Below are 19,981 nucleotides of genomic sequence, written 5' to 3' on the forward strand. Positions count from 1 at the left end.
CCACCACATCAGAGGCTCATACAACTGCACACCCACCAATGTGATCTATGCCATCACGTGCCAGCAATGCCCCTCTGCCATGGATATTGGCCAAACTGAATGGTCTCTACAACAAGAGACACAAATCAGATATTCAAAATGGTAACACACAGAAACCTGTTGGGTTTTAACTTGCCCAGATACTCACTAATGGATCTAAAAGTGGCCATCCTCTTACAAAATAATTTCAGGAACCAACTAGAGGGGGAAACCGCAGAACTGGCCTTCAGATGTAAATCCGACACATTTAGCCAGGGGCTGAACAATAGCATCTCTTGGATGGGCCACTATATTCAACACCCAAATGACATCAAAAGCTCAGTATCAGGCATTTACAGCCCACTCTATTAGCCTCATTTAGTACGGACACTTTAATTATCTCCTCCCCCTTTCCAATCGTTTTCTGCTTTATATTTGACCCTCTGTGCCTCTTGCTCCATATTTGTCATCTGAAGAAGTGAGTTGTGCCCACGATAGCTCATGATACTAGCTATATTTTGTATTGGTCTCTAAGGTGCTGCAGGACCATTCGGTGTCTCACTCTGTGAAGGCTGGCTGTTAAGTGATATACACTATTGTGAGCCACTGGGGAAAGGCTGTCACCAGTGCTGAACCCAGGTCAGCCCACTAGGAAAAACACAGTGATGTGCAGACTAATAGCCTAAACCCCCACGTCTGGAGGAAGAGAGACTGGAACCTGCCTGAGAAAGGTAATGGCTGGGAAGCCTACAGCCTTTAAGAGGGTGCCCTCAAGGAAGTCCTGAGGAAGGGAAATACAACGTTAACCATGAAACAGTTTCAAGATGCTCTGGTGCTTAAAGCTGTGGACTCAAGAGATCTGGGTTCAATTACCAGCTCTGCCAAAGAAAACCCGTGCAAACTGGAACAAATCAAAGGGCCCAGTTCTCTCTGCCCTGCACCTCATGTTATTTATAGCCACACAGAGTGGGTGTAAAATATTTCCAATCCAGAACGGTAGCATTATACACCCCCTTTACCTAAGCAGAAGTGACAAACTGCAGTCTAGTGTAAAATGAGGCCTTTCATGTCTCTCTCAAATAATATTTCCTTTCTCTCATCCTTTATTTACAGTGCAAATGCAAACTGTTTCCTATGTGCAGGGGCAGTGCCTTGTAAAACAGGGTCCCAATCTGGAATGAGGCGATAGTCAAAATACCAGTAACAAATTCCCTGTAGTCCCTTCCCGTAATAAACAATCTAGATGCATTTACATTTTTCCTTTTAATGCAAAAAAAATTTAAAAAATAACCACACACATCTTCCTTCCCCTCTGGGTCTATTTCTGTTGTTACTGTTTTGCTTAATATGTTTCAGCTGAGCAGACTTCCCCCAGCCCTCCCAATTCCCCACAATTTAACAGCTGAACTAAAAATAGATTCCCTCCTTCCCTTCCTCACCCCACAAAGAAACAAAAGAGCCCTGCACTAAAGAAGAGGTGGGGGGGAAGAGGGGACCAAGACAGTCACAATGCTAAAATAATGTGCCAGTTCTAATCCTGCAAATAGATTCAGGGGAAAAAAGGAAAAACTCACACATCAACATGTAGCAACTAGCAAGTACAGTTTCCAGCGTGCGGCGTAAACAGATGAGGCTCCTGCCCCACGGAGTCCAACTCTCCCAGGAAGCAACAGCACAACACACGCTTTATACATCCAGGAGGTCAGTGCTATGGTAAAGGGAAGGTTGTGTTTTTATCGGTGGGTTGATTCTTCTTTTTTATGCATGAGGCTTAAGCGATCAGTGTCTTGTAACAGTGTCTTATGGCAAAGAAACTTACAAGGCCTGAGAGGGAGAAGGCCAGGAAGAGAAGAAGCAGAGTTTGGGTGACAGAACTAAAAACTGGGAAAAGTAGTTTAAACACTTTAGCAGCCAGTAGCTTTGGAAAGGGGAAGGGAGAGCAAAGCAAAAAAACACAGGGGAAGGGAAAGAGACTATGAGCACTACATCAGGGTTGCTGCTTCTTTGCCAAAAGCAAAATACCAGCAGAGTTGATAAGGAGGAGTTGGACAGAAATCCCTTCCCCGGAGAAAAAAAATAAAAATGAGGTACCAGTTTTCCCTAAAGCAATAACCAACCCCTTCTAACAGTAAGATCAATGCTCCAGTTACTGGCCAGGTTGTCTCTCTACATAAAATAGTCCTGGCAATGACCAAGCCTGGGCAAAAACGAGAATATGGACTGTATCATTGTGCACTCTCAGGAAGGAGAGCTGTTCTCCCCCTTCTGGTCTGCAGAATCACTCCTTCTTTCTCCCTGCAGAAATGGTTGATTTTGTCCAGCACTCCATGGAGATGGAACTTTTTCCTGGGTCTCTCCAAGTTTCTCCATTTTTTTGATGGACTGTAAAAATGAAAAAGATCCATGGAAACTAACAGGATGGCTGTAAAAAATGAAAAATGTTAACCAAAAAAATCCAACCCATCCGACCAGTGCCATTTGCCTGCCTTGCTAATCCTCCAAGACCACAATCTCTACATTGTGCACTTGGTGCTGATGGTCCTCAACATCTGTCACTACTTTCTCCTCTGTCCTCAGCTCAGTTTCCAGAATCACAGCTTTGCCCTCCGATTCCTCAGTCTCCGCTTCAGGATCAGGTGCCGGGTCTATCTCTATGATGGTCTGTCCGTCTTCTGAGGTGCCCTCCACAGCTTGGATGGCAGAAGTCAGGCCAGACTCCATGGCCACCAGTTCCACAGGGTTCACCACTGTGGCCACATTAGCCAGGCCACTGCCATCCTGCATAGCAGCTGAGCTCAGCAGGGCCAAGCTTGAGGATGGATGAAGAGTCACCGTGTCAGAGGAGCTGGACTTGGAGGATGACACCACAGTGGCATATCGGAAGAGCTGTGAGGATGGCAAGGTGTGGAGAGTCACTGGGCTAGACCCCTGGCTGATGGTTGCCATTGGAATGTTGCCCATTGAGAACTGCTGTCCCACAGGTGCAATGGCAATAGGTGAGATGACTGTGTACTGAGGCTGCTGGACAGGAGTCGAGGGACTCAAGACGGTGGCTGAGGCTGGGCGCTGCAGACGAGGTCTCTTAGGGGGTTTTGGTGCATTGACTGGCATCAGCACCACGTTCTGGATTGTCTGAGACTTCATCTTCTGATCTCTGGCATACTTTTTCTGCTCCTCCAGCTGGCGTTCCAGGTCTGCAAGAAGAATGGCAACGGAGCACATTCAGATTAAGCTACAGTCACTGAAAACAGAGGGAGATACTCAAAGGGGCTCCACGGAATCAGCAACATCTAGTGCCATCAATTATTTATTTTGCAGCGTGGCATCTCATATGTCCAATCACATGTTTCCCCTTGATCCACTTCGGACAAAACTTGTTTCAAGACCGGGGGTCGGACTGACTATGGCCCTACAGCTTCTCCCACCAGTCACATCAGTGCAGAAGTGCATGCAGAATACTACCTCTGTGATCTGGTAGCTTTTTACCCCCATGCTGCATGTGTGTAAATGGCTGCACAAGGTGCACTGCAAGGGAGAGTTAAGGACCAAAGGATTCCCCTTGTCTCCCTATTTTGGAGTGGTTATCTACCTCCACTTATCTGCTCACAGCCTTGTTTTCGCTGACTAGGAGATGATGCCATTGTGTGGCGAGAGTGTGGCAAGTCTATCTCCTGAGCTTGATTGAGTGCCATCTCGGGATGGATGGCATTCATGAGCAGTCGCAGGGAATGGGAGTCCCAAGGCCACTCCCGAAGCTGCGTCTCCAGTACAAACGTAGCTCAGATAAGGCTCTTTGGGGGATTAAACTGAAAATAAGAAGAGGAAGCATCAGCCACAGTGGAGCAGGTGAGTAGTCCAGCAAGGTCAGTATCCTAGCCTCAGCAATGGGCATACTTAAAACTGCACACTCCCTGGTGCCTGGCCAACAGCCCATTGCTACACAAGGATTTTGAGGGATTCCTACCTCGTCCCTAGAATGCATGGAGATTCAAGTGCACGAGTATCATGATACAGGACGAAAAATAATGTGCAGTGACACAGAATAACACCAGTCGCATGCTGGTGCATGGGAAAAAAAGACACATTTAGGTTTTAAATAAAGAGAACAACATAATCAAAGAAGAAAGCACGAGTCACATCAGCTCTAGAGAACTGGGAGAGGTTGCCAGGTTTCTCTAACAAAAATTTTTCCAGGCACTGATCCTACCTGAGAGAGTATAAAGAAACTGCTCTTCTCCCTGCTCCGTTTGGCTTTTCCTGTTGTCCAAAACTTTTTTGACTGTGTCCATCAGGCCAAAAGTGTGGGCCACATTATTCAGGACTGCAGCATCTGCAAGGAAACCCCCCCACAGGTGAGTGCCTAAAATTCCTTCGATGGCCTGAGCTTCCAGTTAAGGAGCCAGGGAGATAATTTTAGGCAGAGTAAATCTTCTCTAGCGCTGTCTATGAAAAGTTCGTTTTTTCCGGGTGCCATTTCAGGAGTGCTAGCTGGGAAAGGCATTCCCAACCCCGTGGACACCAATGATGGAACAAATCTGTTCGTATCACAACTAAAATAAAGATATGTCACTCAAGCAGCTCCGAATAGTTGAAAATTAAAGCATCATTTGTGTATGTAAATATGTGCTTAGATCATTACCCACAATTGTTCTGTCCACAAACTGGCAGTTGTCATTAGCGCTCCAGAAACAGTGACGTTTGCACAAGTCTTCCCATTACATATGACTTTCTGAAACTTTCATCTATTTGCCAAAAAACGAATTTTAAAAAAAATCATGAGTGTAACTAAAAAGAGACTTTGAACCCAGGAAAGGATTTTGTGAGTAGGACAAGGCCAATTTTACCTTCACCTCTCTGACCATAGCCACTTTTCCAGTAATCATTTAATATCAACACAGAGGCTGCTGGCTTCCCACCCACCTGTGATCTGGAAGGGAGACTGGCCAAGCCTCTGCTGCACACCTTTCAGCACCTCTTCTATCTCTTTCTGGATGTTACAGACGACCTCTTCCATCAGCCCCACATCGGCTATGCCTTTCCAAAACATCAGCGTGTCCTCTGGCACAGGAAGAGGAAGAGACAGGAGGGAGAAGAATTCGACACGTACAAGCATTTGGTATTTTCCCACAAGGCTACATTAAAACCGTTCCAAGAGCAGCGCGCTGTCATGCAGCAGTGACTTTGGAAGCCGGCTTCTAATCTGGCCATCAGGGCGGACATGACATGCAAAAAACAAAAACAAAAAAAAATGGATCTGGGAAGTAAACATCACTAGTGAGGACTTTCAAACAGCTTACAACTTTAAGAGCAGTACTTCACTACCTCTGCCTGTCTGCACAAGGTACAGAGCCTATGGTCTTCACCTGCTGGCCTGGGAAACTCTGCCTAAGCTTCTGGACTGGTATCAGGAGGGCCAGTGAAGCACCTGTAACAATAGGGCAGGGAGAAAGCGACTGGCTCAGAGAACTGATAATAAGCTATGGAGGGCTTTGCTTCTAGGTCACTAGCTTGAATCCAGCCATGGCCATTAGGAACTGAATGTGGCGCTATCTCAAGTGGTACACTGGCCCACGGAAAATGAGTGGTGGGTCTCTACCCAGATCCTGTTAGGTCAACGTCTATTTCCTAAAGAGTCAGCAAATCATAACAGGCAAGAACTGACCCTGCTTGTTCATCTCAGCAGAGATGCCAAGGACTGAAGGGGTTTTACAGACTAAACTCCCCACTCACTTGCGGTGGTGAGCACCAAGTGTGTTTGCAGAGGAGAAGGAAAACTTGCACTACTGCTGCCTATGTCATACCTGCTCTGAGGACATTAGTCTTCAAGGCTGTAAATCTGGAACAAATTTGGACAGGCAGCAGAGAATCGCCAACAGACAGTATGCACTTACCCGAAATCTCCTCCGTGTCCTTCTTGATGCCTTCCTCCGTGGCCATGGTGACAGCAGCCGTCAGAGCAGAGTTCCATTCAATCCCCTCCTCCATGCTCTCCTCGGACAACGCGATCTGAGTGATGCTCCCTGCCAAAGGACCCAGAAGAGGCGGCTTCAGCTCTCCCGGCAGCATGAGGAGTTTCACGCTCTAATCTGCAACTTAGCTTTCCACTCCCCCAGTGTTTTTCACTCTCGGTCAGGCTATTTGTAGCTATAAACCAAGCTAGCTAAAAGCAGATGTTGTTTATTTATCTATGAGATGTACTAGGGTTTCTGGATGGAAAGCTGCCCATAGTCTAAATTGTTAATCAGAGACCCATCCTGGTGTACATGTAGCACAAGGGATCAGAATAAAGGGGGGGGAGACCCAAGGAGCAAATTGGTCTGTCAGTTCCGTGCCTTGTCACATTGGGAACATAGGACTCGCCATATCCGATCAGAGCATTGCTTTATTATGACAGGCATCATACCTCACACCCTGGCTGGTACATCAGATGTAGAGGAAAGTAACCTAGCCAACTGTATGACAATGCACAACAGGGAAAAGATTGGGCTTATGCCCTGAAGTATGAGATTGGATCAGCCTTATTTCAGCATTCATAATTAAACTGCTATTGGTCATACAAAGTCTCCACCCAGACTTTTTGATTCATTGACTTTCTAAGCAACATTAAACTTGGAAGGACTTTTCTTTTTCATTTTTATTGTAACTGAGCACCAGCCTCAAATGGTAACACCAGCGCAGAAGCCATGCATCATGTCTGTAACTAGTATCAAAAGCCAAGGTGTGGGGATTACCAACTAAGATGTGGAAAACAAGACAAACTGGTAAGGTGGCAGTTGAAAATATGCTTCCAGAAGGAGGAGGCAGAGCCAGATCCAGGATGGCTACCTTTTTTAATGCAGTTTATTTTTCAGAGTAAAAAACCCATCCAATACTTGTCTGAGCCACCAGAAATCCAATATGCTCCTTTTTCACATGGCCCTACAATATGCCTGCAAAAATGACATGTATCAGGAAAATCACTGCAAGTGGGTCTCTCAACTCCTTTTTCATGTGCTATTTTGTGTTCCAAATCCATGTACTTTAGAACAGATTATTATCAAAAGTTCAGTTATCAGCTGTTTCCACTGGGTTCCCAAGCTGTCTACATCCACCACCACCAGTGCACTGCTAGCTGCTCCTCACCCCAAATCTTACAGCATACAATTCATTGCTAGATCCCACTGATCCCCACTCCCAGGAATCTTTGAAGCATCTTGGGTGCAGATAAAAATAATCTGAGATGTGGGACTGCAACAGGAGTGTTGCAATGCACTAGGACATTGCACACAGAAAGCAAACAGACAACTGGACAGTCTCAGTGAGCAAGCAGCAGGAAAAAGGAGAGGAATGCTCCAGGTAACACATGGCATTTCTAGCTGTCTTTCTGTCCCCTACCATCAGCCGATGTGGGAGTCTGCACCACACTCGTCTGTTGCCCTGGCACTGGTGCTCTGGCACTGCTGATCAGGAGATCAAATTTGGTGCTTCGGCAGGTGTTGGTGCAAACCTTGTCGTGCTGGTAAAAGTCAATTTGCCCAGAGTCCATCATCTTCCTGCGTACAGAATGGGGAGAGAACCATGCTATGAACTCAGCCTGAAGAGACTGAAAGCTTAGAAGTACAGCTACGACAGCATAGGAAAGAAGAACAAGAGACCCTTTCCTTGCTACATGAGTCCCCCTGAAAGATCTTAGCTGAAAAACAGTGATCCTCATGTCTCCATTCCCCAAATTAGTATCCGTGGTTCTGGCCCTGTGGCAATGCCTTTACACCCCATCAAGTACCATGCTACACTCCTCTGTATATATCACCACCTAATTTCTGGGACATAAGGTGAAATCCTAGTGACCGTGAGTGAATGACAAAACTCCCATTGACTTCAGTGGGGCCAGGATTTGACCCTAAAGCTCCTGCAGGCTGCCGGCCATCCACATGAAAAGCGAGCTGCTGTTCCAGCCACTTTTTCTTGGTAAGAGATTTAACTGGCACATAGTGAAGACATGGAGGCAGAAGAAATGCCTGCACTGAAGAAATGCTGAAGTGGTTACAATGGTGAACAATCATACCGCAACATGATCCCTCCCAGGCGAATGGCTCTCTTCCAGTCCTTCAGGGTAGACTTGCCAGCCAGGTGAACAAAGTGCTTAGGGCTGATCAACTGGTCATTAAACTGAAACAACAACGACAAAAGAAGAATTCAGCCAGGCAAAGGGACAGAGCAACAATACCAGAGGGAACACTATTTTACACTAGATTTGCTCAGCTAGATTGCTCGGGTCCTTAACTCACTTAATTTTTGTTTTATGGAAAATAAAATGAGTGTGTCCACGCTTCCTTTAAATCATTGCTCTGGGATGAGGCTGGGGATGAGTGGTTCAGTGCGCAGGCTACCCTGGGGAGAGAGGACACCTCCTAGCCCTCCTTCACCGCAGGAGCATCTCACCTGGACCCAAGCGACTGTCTATGGCCACTGCAGCTCCAGCGGGCACAGCGAAGCAGGGTCCATGTCTCCTGGCTGAGGCAGATATGTTTTCATTTTATTTTCCAAAACAAAAATTGAGTTCAAGACACGAGCAATGCTGGGTAAATCTTCTAGTAAATTTGGTACGCAGCTTCCTCTTTTTAGAACTTAAAGCAAGGGTTTGGTTGTACCAGGAAAATGGGGTGTGCCTAGAATGGTATTGCTTCCCATAAAACCATACAGAAGAGAGAAAGAGTCACCAGACAGGAGAAAGGCGCTGGCTGGGGGTGCGCCCCCTCCCCCTGGGATGCTCCAAGCCCCACACCTTCCCCCCAGGCACCCTTTAGGGAAGGTGGGGGGACGGGGGCTGAAACTACGCCCCTCCCCCCCAATTCTTACAAGAACATTGCTGGCTGTTCCCTTTCATCAGGAAACAAGAGGAAAGTGCATAGTTTGCTGCATTCCCCATTCTGGCTGGGGAGTTTAGGGGGCAGATGAACCTGGACCTGACCCAGACAGAGGACATGGATCCCTCCCCAGCTGTGCTTGCTGGAGCTGCAGTAGCCATGGAGAGGCACTTCTCACCTGACCCAAAGCTCCTGCAGTGAGAAAGAGAGGGGGCAATCTGTACATTTAGGTTTGGATTTGTCTGTAATAAAGATCCAAGCCAACCTGAATCTGGATTCAAAGTTTGGAGTCAGGGACTGGCCTCTCTTTAAAATTAAGGTCTCTGTTCAACATGCAAATTAGAACACTAAAACAGACTGTAAATAAAACCTGATTTATTTATTTATTTACTTTTAGCCCATCTTCTCACCTGCTTCCATTAATTCCTTTGTCCTCCTAGTTATAAAGTGGTATGTGCTTCAAATAAACTTGTAAAAAATTACCCTCTTGACCACCCTTAAATCATATTTATAATTCTTTAACTCCCTCAAGGATGTGGCAGTTTAAAGTGATGTATACAACTTATTTACACAGAATTAGTTCTGTGAATCAAATGACATAACACCAGCCGTTTGGCAGTGTATTTTTGCTAGGAAATACCCACAACTTCACCTTCCCATTCACAAATCTCCTAAAAGTCAAGCAGTGAAACATTCAAGCCACAACATGCACATCAGCTGCAGAAATTAAGGAGCTCTGCATTCAGTGTTTCTGGCCGGCAAGGTTTGCTTGGACATACGGAAGTGCACACTAAGGATGTTACATTTTGATCAATCAGCTAATAAAGTTTCTTTCAATCCAGGAATTTTCATCAACTACTTGATTAGTCAATAAGGGGGCACTCCCTATCCCACTGTGCCTCTCCCTTTGAAACGTACAAAGAGCAGGCGGCTCTTGTATATTTCAAAGGGAGAGAGGCAGGGGTTCCCTTTGCCTCTCACCCTCTGAAATGTACAGGAGCCGCCCATAGCGCTTGTATATTTCAAAGGGAGAGAGGCAGCAGGAACCCATGCTGGGGAGCAAAGCAGTCCCCACTGGCACTGGTTCCCCTCTGTGCCTCTTCCTTTGAAATGTATGAGACACAGGTGGCTCTTGTATACACCAAAGGCAGAGCAGCAGCAGTGGGAACCATTTCAATCCCCGCTCGTAGCATTTCCCTGCTGCCTCCTGCTTCCCTTGTGCCCCACAGAGATGGTGCTGGGGAGGGAGGGGGGGGGGAGAGGATGGAACTGGCTTTTAAGCCAGGTCTCCCCAACACGTGTTCCCCCCTTTGCTACCTCTCTCTGATAGAGGCAGCAAGTGCGGGGGGAGCGACTAGATGAGTTCCTACTCGACTTCCCAATAAGAATTTGCTTATCAGGTAATTGACTAGTCGCTTATACCCCTAGTGCACACTACGGATTTAAGCAACTAGTTGACCACCCCAATAAGTCTAGGTTTATCGACTAATCGCATCACTACTCAACTAGTCGCTTCCCCCCCTTGCTAGATTAGCTGATTAATCGAAATTTAACATCTTTAGTGGACACTGGTATTTACCTCAGTGGCTCTATCACATTGCCAGCTGGGGGACATGACAGCAGGATTCCCTTTCACCAGTCAGCAAGAATGGAATGCTTTAGAGGGGCATGCACTTCTTCAGAAATATTCCCCAATGACAGGTGTGACCCTATTGCCCTCTCAATGCCAAGTGGCAAAGGGTCCACTGTTCTATAAAAGCAACTCCTATCGGACCTGACAGCCCTGCTCTACCTAACACACTGCTGTTATAGTATCTATCCAAAAAGGATCATGTGAGGTCTCTAATGAAAGCTTATGACATACTGATCCTCATAAGCATTGTGAGATGTATGTACGGATCATATTTAAGAAGTTGCATTTATGCACCTAAAATATGTTTTAGAGTCTGTATTCCAGGCAGGATTGACACACAGGTTTTGCCAGACAAAGAGACATATATTTGCTTGTCTGCCTAGGTTCATAATGTAGATTAAGCATTGTAAGCCAAAACAATGGAGTTCTGGAGCCAGCACACCAGAAAAGGAAACACGGGGGACATGCTGATTTGGAGGCAAAAACAATTAATTGGGAGGGCAGGAGAAGAAGCAAAAAGACATTTTGTCATATAGTCATTCAGGAAAACCCTTGGCAAGGAGTGATGCTTCGTAAGTACTTGGTTCCTGGTTTGTCCTAAAGTAGCCAGCTCTGCAAAAGACTGAACCTTTGGGGGGAAAGCTAGGAAAGAAAATCATCACCAAGTGTAGACAAAGACTGCATTTTATGTTTATAAGTAATTCTGTTTTCATCATCCTTACTCACAATCTCTTAACTTCCAGCCTTTGATAATATATTGACTAATTTCTCTATAAATATGTGTCTATGCTGTGATATTATATTGGACCTGACACTCGGCTGAATCAAACTGGTGAGAGCCCTGGTCCATTGCGGACAGCATACCACAGGGGTGGAGAACCTAAGGCCCAGGGGCTGGATGCGGCCCCTGGCTTGTCTGGATCAGAGCTTCCCCATCCCAGCATTCGGGAGCCCACAATGGCACTCCAGACGCTCCCCACCTCCACCATGGGCCTGGAGCACACAAAATCTATTAGCCTGGTTCCCCCGCCCCAAGGCTCTGGGATGTGAGGAGAACATGGGGAGTGTCTTTCTGCTTCTTCGTCAGGAGCCTCATCAGTGAGGATTTGGTTTTAGATCTTTTGCTTCTCACTTGAGTGTGGCTCCTGACTGATTTTTCTGTGGATCAGCGGCCCCCAACCCAAAAAAGGTTCCCCACCTGTCAGGTATTTCTTGAGAGTACCCAGAGACAGAGGCTGGATGCCACAGGCACGGTTTTGGAGAGGCTCAGATACATCTACTGTTAACCTGCAAGGCAATGTGAGAGCTGGCAGAGCACTAAGGAGATTTTTTGGGGCAACTAACTGGCTCCTGGTGTCAGTGAGCTGACTCCCAGGTAGGCAACAGTAAGTAAGTAAGTAAGTAAGTCTCTCTGTCTCTCTCTCTCTCTCTCTCATCCCAAGAAACTATCACAAAAGGGCTCCAATGGAATGTGATGGAAGAAAAGAAAGACAAAGCAGGACTTTAAATAGAGGTCAGTAGCAGCTCAGAAAGACAAGGGGGCTGATAACCTGAATCTACTCTTAGCCTTGCCTCTCACAATGACAAAACCCTCTCCCATGTTTGTGTTCCCACATGCTGCCAAAGCAAATTTAACAAATCCCAGTGTAAAGACTCAGATGAAATTGAGAGAGAAAGATACACCGGAAGAAAAATGACCTGCCACAGTCCCATCTTAAGAGGGCAGAGAGAGAATGTGGCAAAGGAAAGCAGGTTACTCTATAAAGAACAAATTACCTTGACACACTTGACGTTAATTCCTGGACAGACAAACTTCTTCCAGAGCAGGATTGCTTTGCTCTCCCCACAGGTGATGGGGTAGGCAATCTCAATATCCTCATTAGTTTCAATGGTGTTGGGATCTGCAGGCAGAAGCATGGATAACGTGAGATTTTCATTACTCGGAGCTCAAGCCCCAAAGGCAACGGTGTGAGCATCCCGTTTCCTAAGACCTATTTGCAGCAAGCTGAAGTAGTACACTTCCTAATTCAGCAATACGCCTTCTATACCTTCCGACCCCATAAAGACAACACAGCCAGTGGGTCCCTTCTCCTGCAGCAGGTGACTTACTCCTAAATGGCAACACCCAAGGAAAAATATAGGTATTAGCAGAATCTGCCTGAAGTGATCACCAATGGTAGCAAAATCCATCCAATGTGAGCACTAAGACAGGTCACCAACAGGTCAGTACGTAGCATCACATCCTGCCATGTGGGAAATGCAGTTTACATTTAAGACACAGGACAATGTTTTGCTCTGGAATCTAGGCAGTGAGTCTCTGGGTCTCTGCTTCAAAAGCCTGTTCCCAGCAGATGCTGATCTTCTACTGACATCAACAGATCCACACACAATATCAGAGTCAAGTTCCACTGTGTGAGTCTGAGGAGAGAACCTTCCCCCTTGGGCTGGCAAGGAGCACTGAAGAGCCAGCATGCTCAGATCGTTTAATTTAAATTCTTAACCTGTATCAATCCATACAAAGCAAGGACTGAACAGTGTGATAGGGATGGGTACAGATGCTCCAAGCAATTCCTGTAGGGATTCCCTGCTAACACAAACCCCGTACAACTGTCTTTCTGGGACATGTACACCCAAGAAAGCCTTCAAGATGAATTCCTGAATCCACTGAAGTCAATGCGAGTTTTGCCATGGACTTCACTGGAGCCAGGATTTCATCCTGTATCTAGAATCCAAGTGGCAACCACAGCACTAACGATCCAAATGGGAACACCCCGAGACAATGCACTCCATGTCTGAGGCAATCGCAAGGGAAACAACATCCCCATCAGTGAGAAAACCCCAATGTATTAAAGGTGCAAACCCAACGGTAAATAATTCTGCAGGAGACATGTTTATGCCCACACTGGAGACACTCACCTATCCCTTCTTCTAGTTTGTGTATGGTATGTGTTTCTACAGCCACTACAGCGGCACTGGTCTCAGAACTCTCTTCGTAAATCCTGTTGTAAAAGTGTCCATCGATAAACAAACTATATAAATCACGGAAAAATTAAGATTCATAGCACAGGGTTAAAAACCTCATTTCATTATTTGCTTACCTGTCCCTTAGGGACAAGAACTTTTGTTTTCAAACTTTTTTGGGGGGGGAGGGAGGGGAGGAATAGGGAAGGGGATGGGATTCAGATAGAAAACACAAACAATAGTCATCAGGGACTGAAACATGCATAGTTGTGACCAAAGCTATATTCCCCACCCCCACAGTGCTCCACCAGTAAGTCTGTAAATTCTCTGCTTTACATTTACACTGCACTTTTGTCTACAGTATCAGAGACACACATGTAGGACACTGCATCACTGTATAGCTTCCTTGTGATCACATGCTGAAAGAATCAGTTGTCAAGAATAGAGGCAAAGGGGGAGAGTTACTTGTATAAATCCACACTCTGAATGCTATGATTTTATACATGTAAAATCTCCCAGTTCATGTTGTACAAAAGGGTTTTTTTTGCAATATATTTATTGAGTAAAAGGCACGTAACTGGAGTTAGGAAAAAGCTTCCCATATGGGCAACTTATTTCATACTTGGGCATTATGGAGATTTGTCGTACCTTCTGCTGAAATACTTAGTCCAGGTTACTGGACTAGACCTGACCCAGTTTTGCAACTTTCTATGTTCCTAATCACTGAAAAGGGGATAGATTCTCAGCTTCCCTCTGAGACACCCAGGGCTTGCTTCTAACTCAAGGTGGTCCCAAGATGTTGAACCTTAAAGCCACTACCTTATTTTGTATGTGAACTACGTTATGTCATTGTTAGAAGTTAACATTTTAATCAGTTATAATTTCTCCCTTCATTGCAGAACAAAATCAATAAACGCATAACCCTTCCAGCAGTCCAATTACACCTCATCCCCTTAAAGGGCATGCCAAAAATGGATATGCCTTTGGTCACATACATGAGATTAGCCACTCTGCAAACATACCCCCTTCCCACACCTGTGCACCCACATGCATGTAAATATTCTAGAATATGCAAAGCTACATGGATCCTCACCCTTGTTGCACTGGCTGTAGCTGTAATATCACTTGGGTTTTGGTATCTTCTGGGTTCTCCCCTTCATTTCCTTCAGTTGGTACAACCACCACATCCCCCACAGGGACGCTCACTTCAGCATTTGCCATCTCTCACATGCAGTCAATGGGCTGGGTGGCAAGCGTGCTGTAGCGGACAAGCAGAGACAGCTATTTGCCCTGATCTCATGGGAAGACCAAGAATATTCTATGGTGTCAAAATGGAAGAGCAACTGTTGCCAGCAGTCCTGCCGCAATTAACAAAATTATATAGGACTAGTGGGAGCTGAGAAGCTTACAGAAGCCTGATCCTCAATCTTGGAGTGTGTGAACAGGAGCACTAGCTACTGGTAAAACTCCTCTATGCTGCAGAAGCAAACTGAAGTGCAAAGGCTGCCATGGAAGAGAAGGGACATTGGGCTTCTGATGATGGGAATGTATAAACCAGAGAGCATACCTCTGAGCTTGCAGAGCAAGCAGTTGAGAACGCTGGACCTGGCATCAGTGGACAATCACAGAACCCCACAGTACCATATTCATAGGCATGTTAACAGCAGACAGAATGCAGAGCAAACTTACCTGTTTAGGAACCAATCATTGCAAAATCAGCACCATCCAGGTCAGTATCAATGCAAACCCATATGCTTGGTCTTGGCAGCAGCCATGAGCATGCCGGGAAACAGGTTTCTAAGATGGGGTTAATTCCCTCATTTCCTTAGCTGCAAGATTTCTAGCAGGCATTCTGATGCCATAATCATTTATTACCAGAAAAATGCACAGGCCAGATTTTTTTCCCCACTGCCTCCAAGTATAACTGTAAGATTGTGATCTGAGCATTAAAGATGGGTTGAGGAGAGAGTAAAGAGTTTGGTGTCTTACTGACAGCATGTTGGGTATTTGTTGTGCTTTGCTAGAATGCTCTCTAGAACTCACATAAAAAAATGTATGTGTCATTTTATTACTGGAGGAGTTAATGGCTTTTTTTTAACTACCTTGCCTGAAAAGCATGGAGAGGATGACACATTATGTAATTTGTTTAAAAGTAATCAAGGCTCCAGTTCAAGATTGTTCTCCTTCATTTTAAAACCCTACACAGATTTGCACATGTCTGTCTTAGAAACCAGGTATTTCTCTACCTTGTCTTGTCTAACTGGCAACCTGTCTGTTCTTCCCCACAGTCTCATCATCTCTTCTGCACCTCCTGGCATCTGAAATAGTCTCCATGTATGCATATACAACATTAAACGTCCCTCTCCACAGAGACCCAGATTTACATCATTGGCTTGCTGGAGACAGTGTTCTCTCCGTGGCAGACCTCCAGCTGTGGCATTCCTTGCCAGATGAGATCAGGCTGAGTCTAAGCCTGATGCTATTAGATCCAAATGCAAGGCACAACTTACCAGAAAGCATCTGCTTATACTCTAACATAAAAAAGCACACATCCCTGTTTCAGAAAGATAAGACTAGTTATCATGTTTCTACAATGTGTTTGGGACCAACGAGAACATGGCTAGGCAGAAGCAACCTGAAAGGAAGCAAGGAATGGAAACGTGGCCGATGGGCAAGCGGTTCAGTAAGGTAGTAGCTGCATCACCCAGAACGGCTTGAGGAGAAAATGGCAGGATCCAGCTCCCAAATTAGTTCTCCTTTGTTTTAAAGATTTTCTTGGTTCTGTGTCTAGGGGGAACTGGATCTGGAGTCTCTGTAGGAAGGAACTCTGGGAGCTTCATAGTATATCAAAGCCTCTAGTATGTCAGATGCTACCAAGAAGATGAGTAACTTGGGCTCTTGCAGTGAGTCTCCTGAGAGGGCTAAGTTCAGTCACTGCTGAAGCTGGTATACATACAGTTGAATAGTATCTGCAGTCCCCATTCAGTACAGTAAATGCCCTAGGAATGGCAGAGTCCTATACCTGGCATTTGGTCTCATACAATTTGTGTGCCTGACAGAGAGTGACATTTGGTGCCATGGGAACAATACAATTGTCTGTAGTTCACTTTCTTGTCTGTAGTTCATTTTCTTCTCATCAGAGGCTGTATATTCTTGAGACCAATGTTTAGGAGTATCTAGGGTTGCATTTATGAAACTCAGCATAACATTCTCAGAACCCCCCACAGCCAAGGTCACAGTATTAGTATATTGCATCCTTCACCCATCCACATGGAAGTGAACAAGCCCTAAGATATTCACTTTTCTGAAGACAGGCTTTGGAGGGAGTGAGACGCCACGCTCATTTCATTCTTTGGTTGTTAAGATAAAATGGTGCTTAGATCTTTCACCTCTCCTGGATAAGGAGGACATACTCACATTTTCTATCCCCAGTTGGGGTCCCTGAGCACAAGACCTTTTCAGAGTCAGGACAACACAGGACTCAACCCATCCAGCCAATCATCAATTTGTAGTCAGTCATAAGTAGAGCCCTGCAAGCCATGGATATCCGCTTTATATCGGTGATATTCACCTCTGTGGATGTGAATGCAGATATCTGCAGCTCATTTTTGCGGATACAGATGTGGATTCAAATACTGTATCCACAAAGGGCTCTAGTTGTAAGAGTAACACCCATCTCTGGGATGAGAAAAGCAGTACATCAACTCACTACACCTCTAGAAAGCACCACTTTCACGCTCTGGTGAAAACTGGTGCAAAGACGAGAGATGCAAAAGGTCCAATCCCCTCCCCACCCTAATCTAACACATAAGGAGTTTGAAGATGCTCAGCCCTCTTCACACCTGAACAGGCAGTCAAGGAAAAACTACCTTTCCACTGAAGATCAGATGAGGCAGAGCTTCACCCCTAACAACCGCTTACTCCTTGGCAGTCAGCCACCCAGAGAGCATGCGACTCTCCCTCCTCCCCAGCGTCCCTGTCATCCCACAGGGCCTGGAGAAAATGAGGTGCCACCTCCACAGCCAGCTGCCCTCAGCACTAGTCAGGGGGGGGGGACGCAGAAGGTATTGGGGGGCAGCCCATAATCCCGCCCCCCTCCGATTTCCTCTGCCTCTTGTGCAGCAAACGGGAAGCGCATTCGCACACGCGCCCGGCTCGCGGGGCGGGCCTCAGGCACCGCCCCCCCCCAGAGGGTCCATCTCTGGCCTGGATCCTGGGGGGGGGAGCGCGAGGCCGCACGACCCTCCCCCCCAAGGGTCAGAGGTCACCAGTCCCCTTCAGCGATGAGAGCCCGGGGGAGAGGTGGGAGGGGCCGCGTCCTCCCGCCCAGAGGCCGGTGGGGGCCCTTGCCCCCGTGGAGGGGCCGGGGCGGGGCTCCCCTAGGGAAGGGGTGTGGCCTCCCCTCCTCCCGCCCCCCGCTCCAGGCGGGCGGGCGCCGAGCGGACGCAGCCACTCAGCCCCCACTTCCCCCCCCCCCCCGCGGCGGCGCGACGTCCCTCTCCCGGCGGCGGCACGTACAGCGGCAGCGCGCTCTGGGGCTACCCCTCCCCCTCCGGCCGGACCCCCCCCCACCGCCGCACTCCGCGTCCGGGCCTGGGCCCTCTCGGCTCCCGTAGCGCGGCGCCCTCCGTCCCTTACCGTCTGCGAACGGCCGAGTCAGGGGCTGGGGGAGGGGAGGAATGAGCATGCGCAGCAGCCGCGCCCGCGACAGCGCTCGGTCGCCAGCACTTCCGGCCGCCGCCTGCCTTAAAGGGGCCGCGGACCATTTTACTGCTGTCCACTGCTCCGTCTGGCTGGGAGCTGCGGGGCTTCCCCGCTCCTGGCCTGACCCGACCCGAGGCTTAGCCGTGCCCTGTGCACCGTGAAGGGGGGGCATCTGGAGCCCCTGCCCTGGGGGGGTCTAACCCCTTCAGGGGCTTCCCCCCTGCGGTGATCACGTGGGACCCTGCCTTGGGGGCACCCCCTGGACCTGCCTCATCTCTGGGGTGATCACGTGGGACCCTGCCTTGGGGGCACCCCCTGGACCTGCCTCATCCCTGGGGTGATCACGTGGGACCCTGCCTTGGGGGCACCCCCTGGACCTGCCTCATCTCTGGGGTGATCACGTGGGACCCTGCCTTGGGGGGCACCCCCCGGACCTGCCTCATCCCTGGGGTGATCACGTGGGACCCTGCCTTGGGGGCACCCCCTGGACCTGCCTCATCTCTGGGGTGATCACGTGGGACCCTGCCTTGGGGGCACCCCCCGACCTGCCTCATCCCTGGGGTGATCACGTGGGACCCTGCCTTGGGGGCACCCCCCGACCTGCCTCATCCCTGGGGTGATCACGTGGGACCCTGCCTTGGGGGCATCCCCCGGACCTGCCTCATCCCTGGGGTGATCACGTGGGACCCTGCCTTGGGGGCACCCCCCGGACCTGCCTCATCGCTGGGGTGATCACGTGGGACCCTGCCTTGGGGGCACCCCCCGGACCTGCCTCATCGCTGGGGTGATCACGTGGGACCCTGCCTTGGGGGCACCCCCCGGACCTGCCTCACCTTTAGAAGATCACAGAGGGACTGTGCTTGCGGGGTCCCATCCCATCCCCCCCAGGGGTCACCCCCATCTCCCGTGGGGCCACCTCCATCCCAGACCTACTTTGCCCTTAGGGTGATGGTCCAGGACCTCTACCCTTGGGGGCATCAGTGAGGTTGTGAGCAAAGATACTGCACCCTCCACCTCCTCAGCCCAGCGTCCCTCCCTTCGCTGTCTTTGCAAGGGACTCTCATTGGGAAAGGGGAAGGGGACAAGGAGGAAGGTATCAGCGTGACTCTGACCTGTGTCCAAGTGCTCAGCCAGCCTGTCATCCACAGCAGTGCACTTTTATGGAGTTCAGACACCAGGGCAGGTACTGGCCATGGGGACATCCTCACTATGGCCACTTCCCTCAGGATTTGGCTTGAGATTCTGGCTTCCCTGGGGGATTTTTCAGGGCTGCCACCCAAACTCTCAGTGCTCTTCTTGCTGAAACCATGACTCGTGACATTAGGACCCCTGCAGAAGTGTAGGTCTGGCACTCTTAAGAGCCCTTTCCAGGAGGCTATGCAAACTGCAGTTTCATGCAATCCAGGCATAGTTCCTGTCAGCATTTATATAGTTGTGGTCAGGAGCACCCTATATGGTTCACTGCCTTGAGCGGGTGAGAAAAAATAAATTGTAAAACAGGGTGACATCAAATAAACCAACTGGCTGGGCAGCTGTGCAATGTGGCTCCCTCCCTGAATGTTGACATATCATCCTAACCTTGTCCCTAAGGCCAGCTCTGGGTGCAGCCCATGAAGCTTAAAGGTCACAGCATGCAATGCTCCATATAAGTACCCCTGGGTTGGCTGCATGTTCCAGCCCAAAACATTTCATATTGATCCAGGTGCTATCCATTCAAACAAAGATAAATCTAAAGTCTCTGTGAGCCTCTCCCCTGCTCCTTCAATCAAGAATGACCATTGCATGTTAGAACTTTACGATTTGTGACCTGGGCCTAGAC

General features: G+C 48.1%; 1 protein-coding gene across 7 annotated transcripts; it reads right to left on the reverse strand.

Annotated features, from left to right (window-relative positions):
- Positions 1–1,063: 1,063 nt before the first annotated feature.
- Positions 1,064–18,250, reverse strand: GMEB1 (glucocorticoid modulatory element binding protein 1). 7 transcript variants are annotated; one of them, XM_075908854.2, is made up of 11 exons: positions 18,097–18,115; positions 16,876–16,988; positions 14,552–14,716; positions 13,414–13,526; positions 12,274–12,398; positions 8,063–8,166; positions 7,393–7,550; positions 5,910–6,038; positions 4,939–5,076; positions 4,226–4,348; positions 1,064–3,212 (listed from the first exon to the last, which is right to left on the reverse strand). In XM_075908854.2, exons 3-11 carry the CDS (start codon positions 14,677–14,679, stop codon positions 2,509–2,511), a joined length of 1,722 nt encoding a protein of 573 aa, XP_075764969.1. In that variant the 5' UTR covers positions 14,680–14,716; positions 16,876–16,988; positions 18,097–18,115; the 3' UTR covers positions 1,064–2,508. The 7 variants fall into 7 exon arrangements, with proteins under 7 accessions (XP_075764969.1, XP_075764970.1, XP_075764971.1 ...); XM_075908855.2 differs by lacking the exon at positions 16,876–16,988 and having other exon boundaries at positions 18,097–18,250; XM_075908856.2 differs by lacking the exons at positions 16,876–16,988; positions 18,097–18,115 and adding an exon at positions 17,328–17,999.
- Between the last annotated feature and the right edge of the window lie 1,731 nt (positions 18,251–19,981).

This window comes from Pelodiscus sinensis, chromosome 26 (assembly GCF_052426305.1).
Source record: "Pelodiscus sinensis isolate ZL-2025 chromosome 26, ASM5242630v1, whole genome shotgun sequence".
NCBI lineage: Eukaryota > Metazoa > Chordata > Testudines > Trionychidae > Pelodiscus > Pelodiscus sinensis.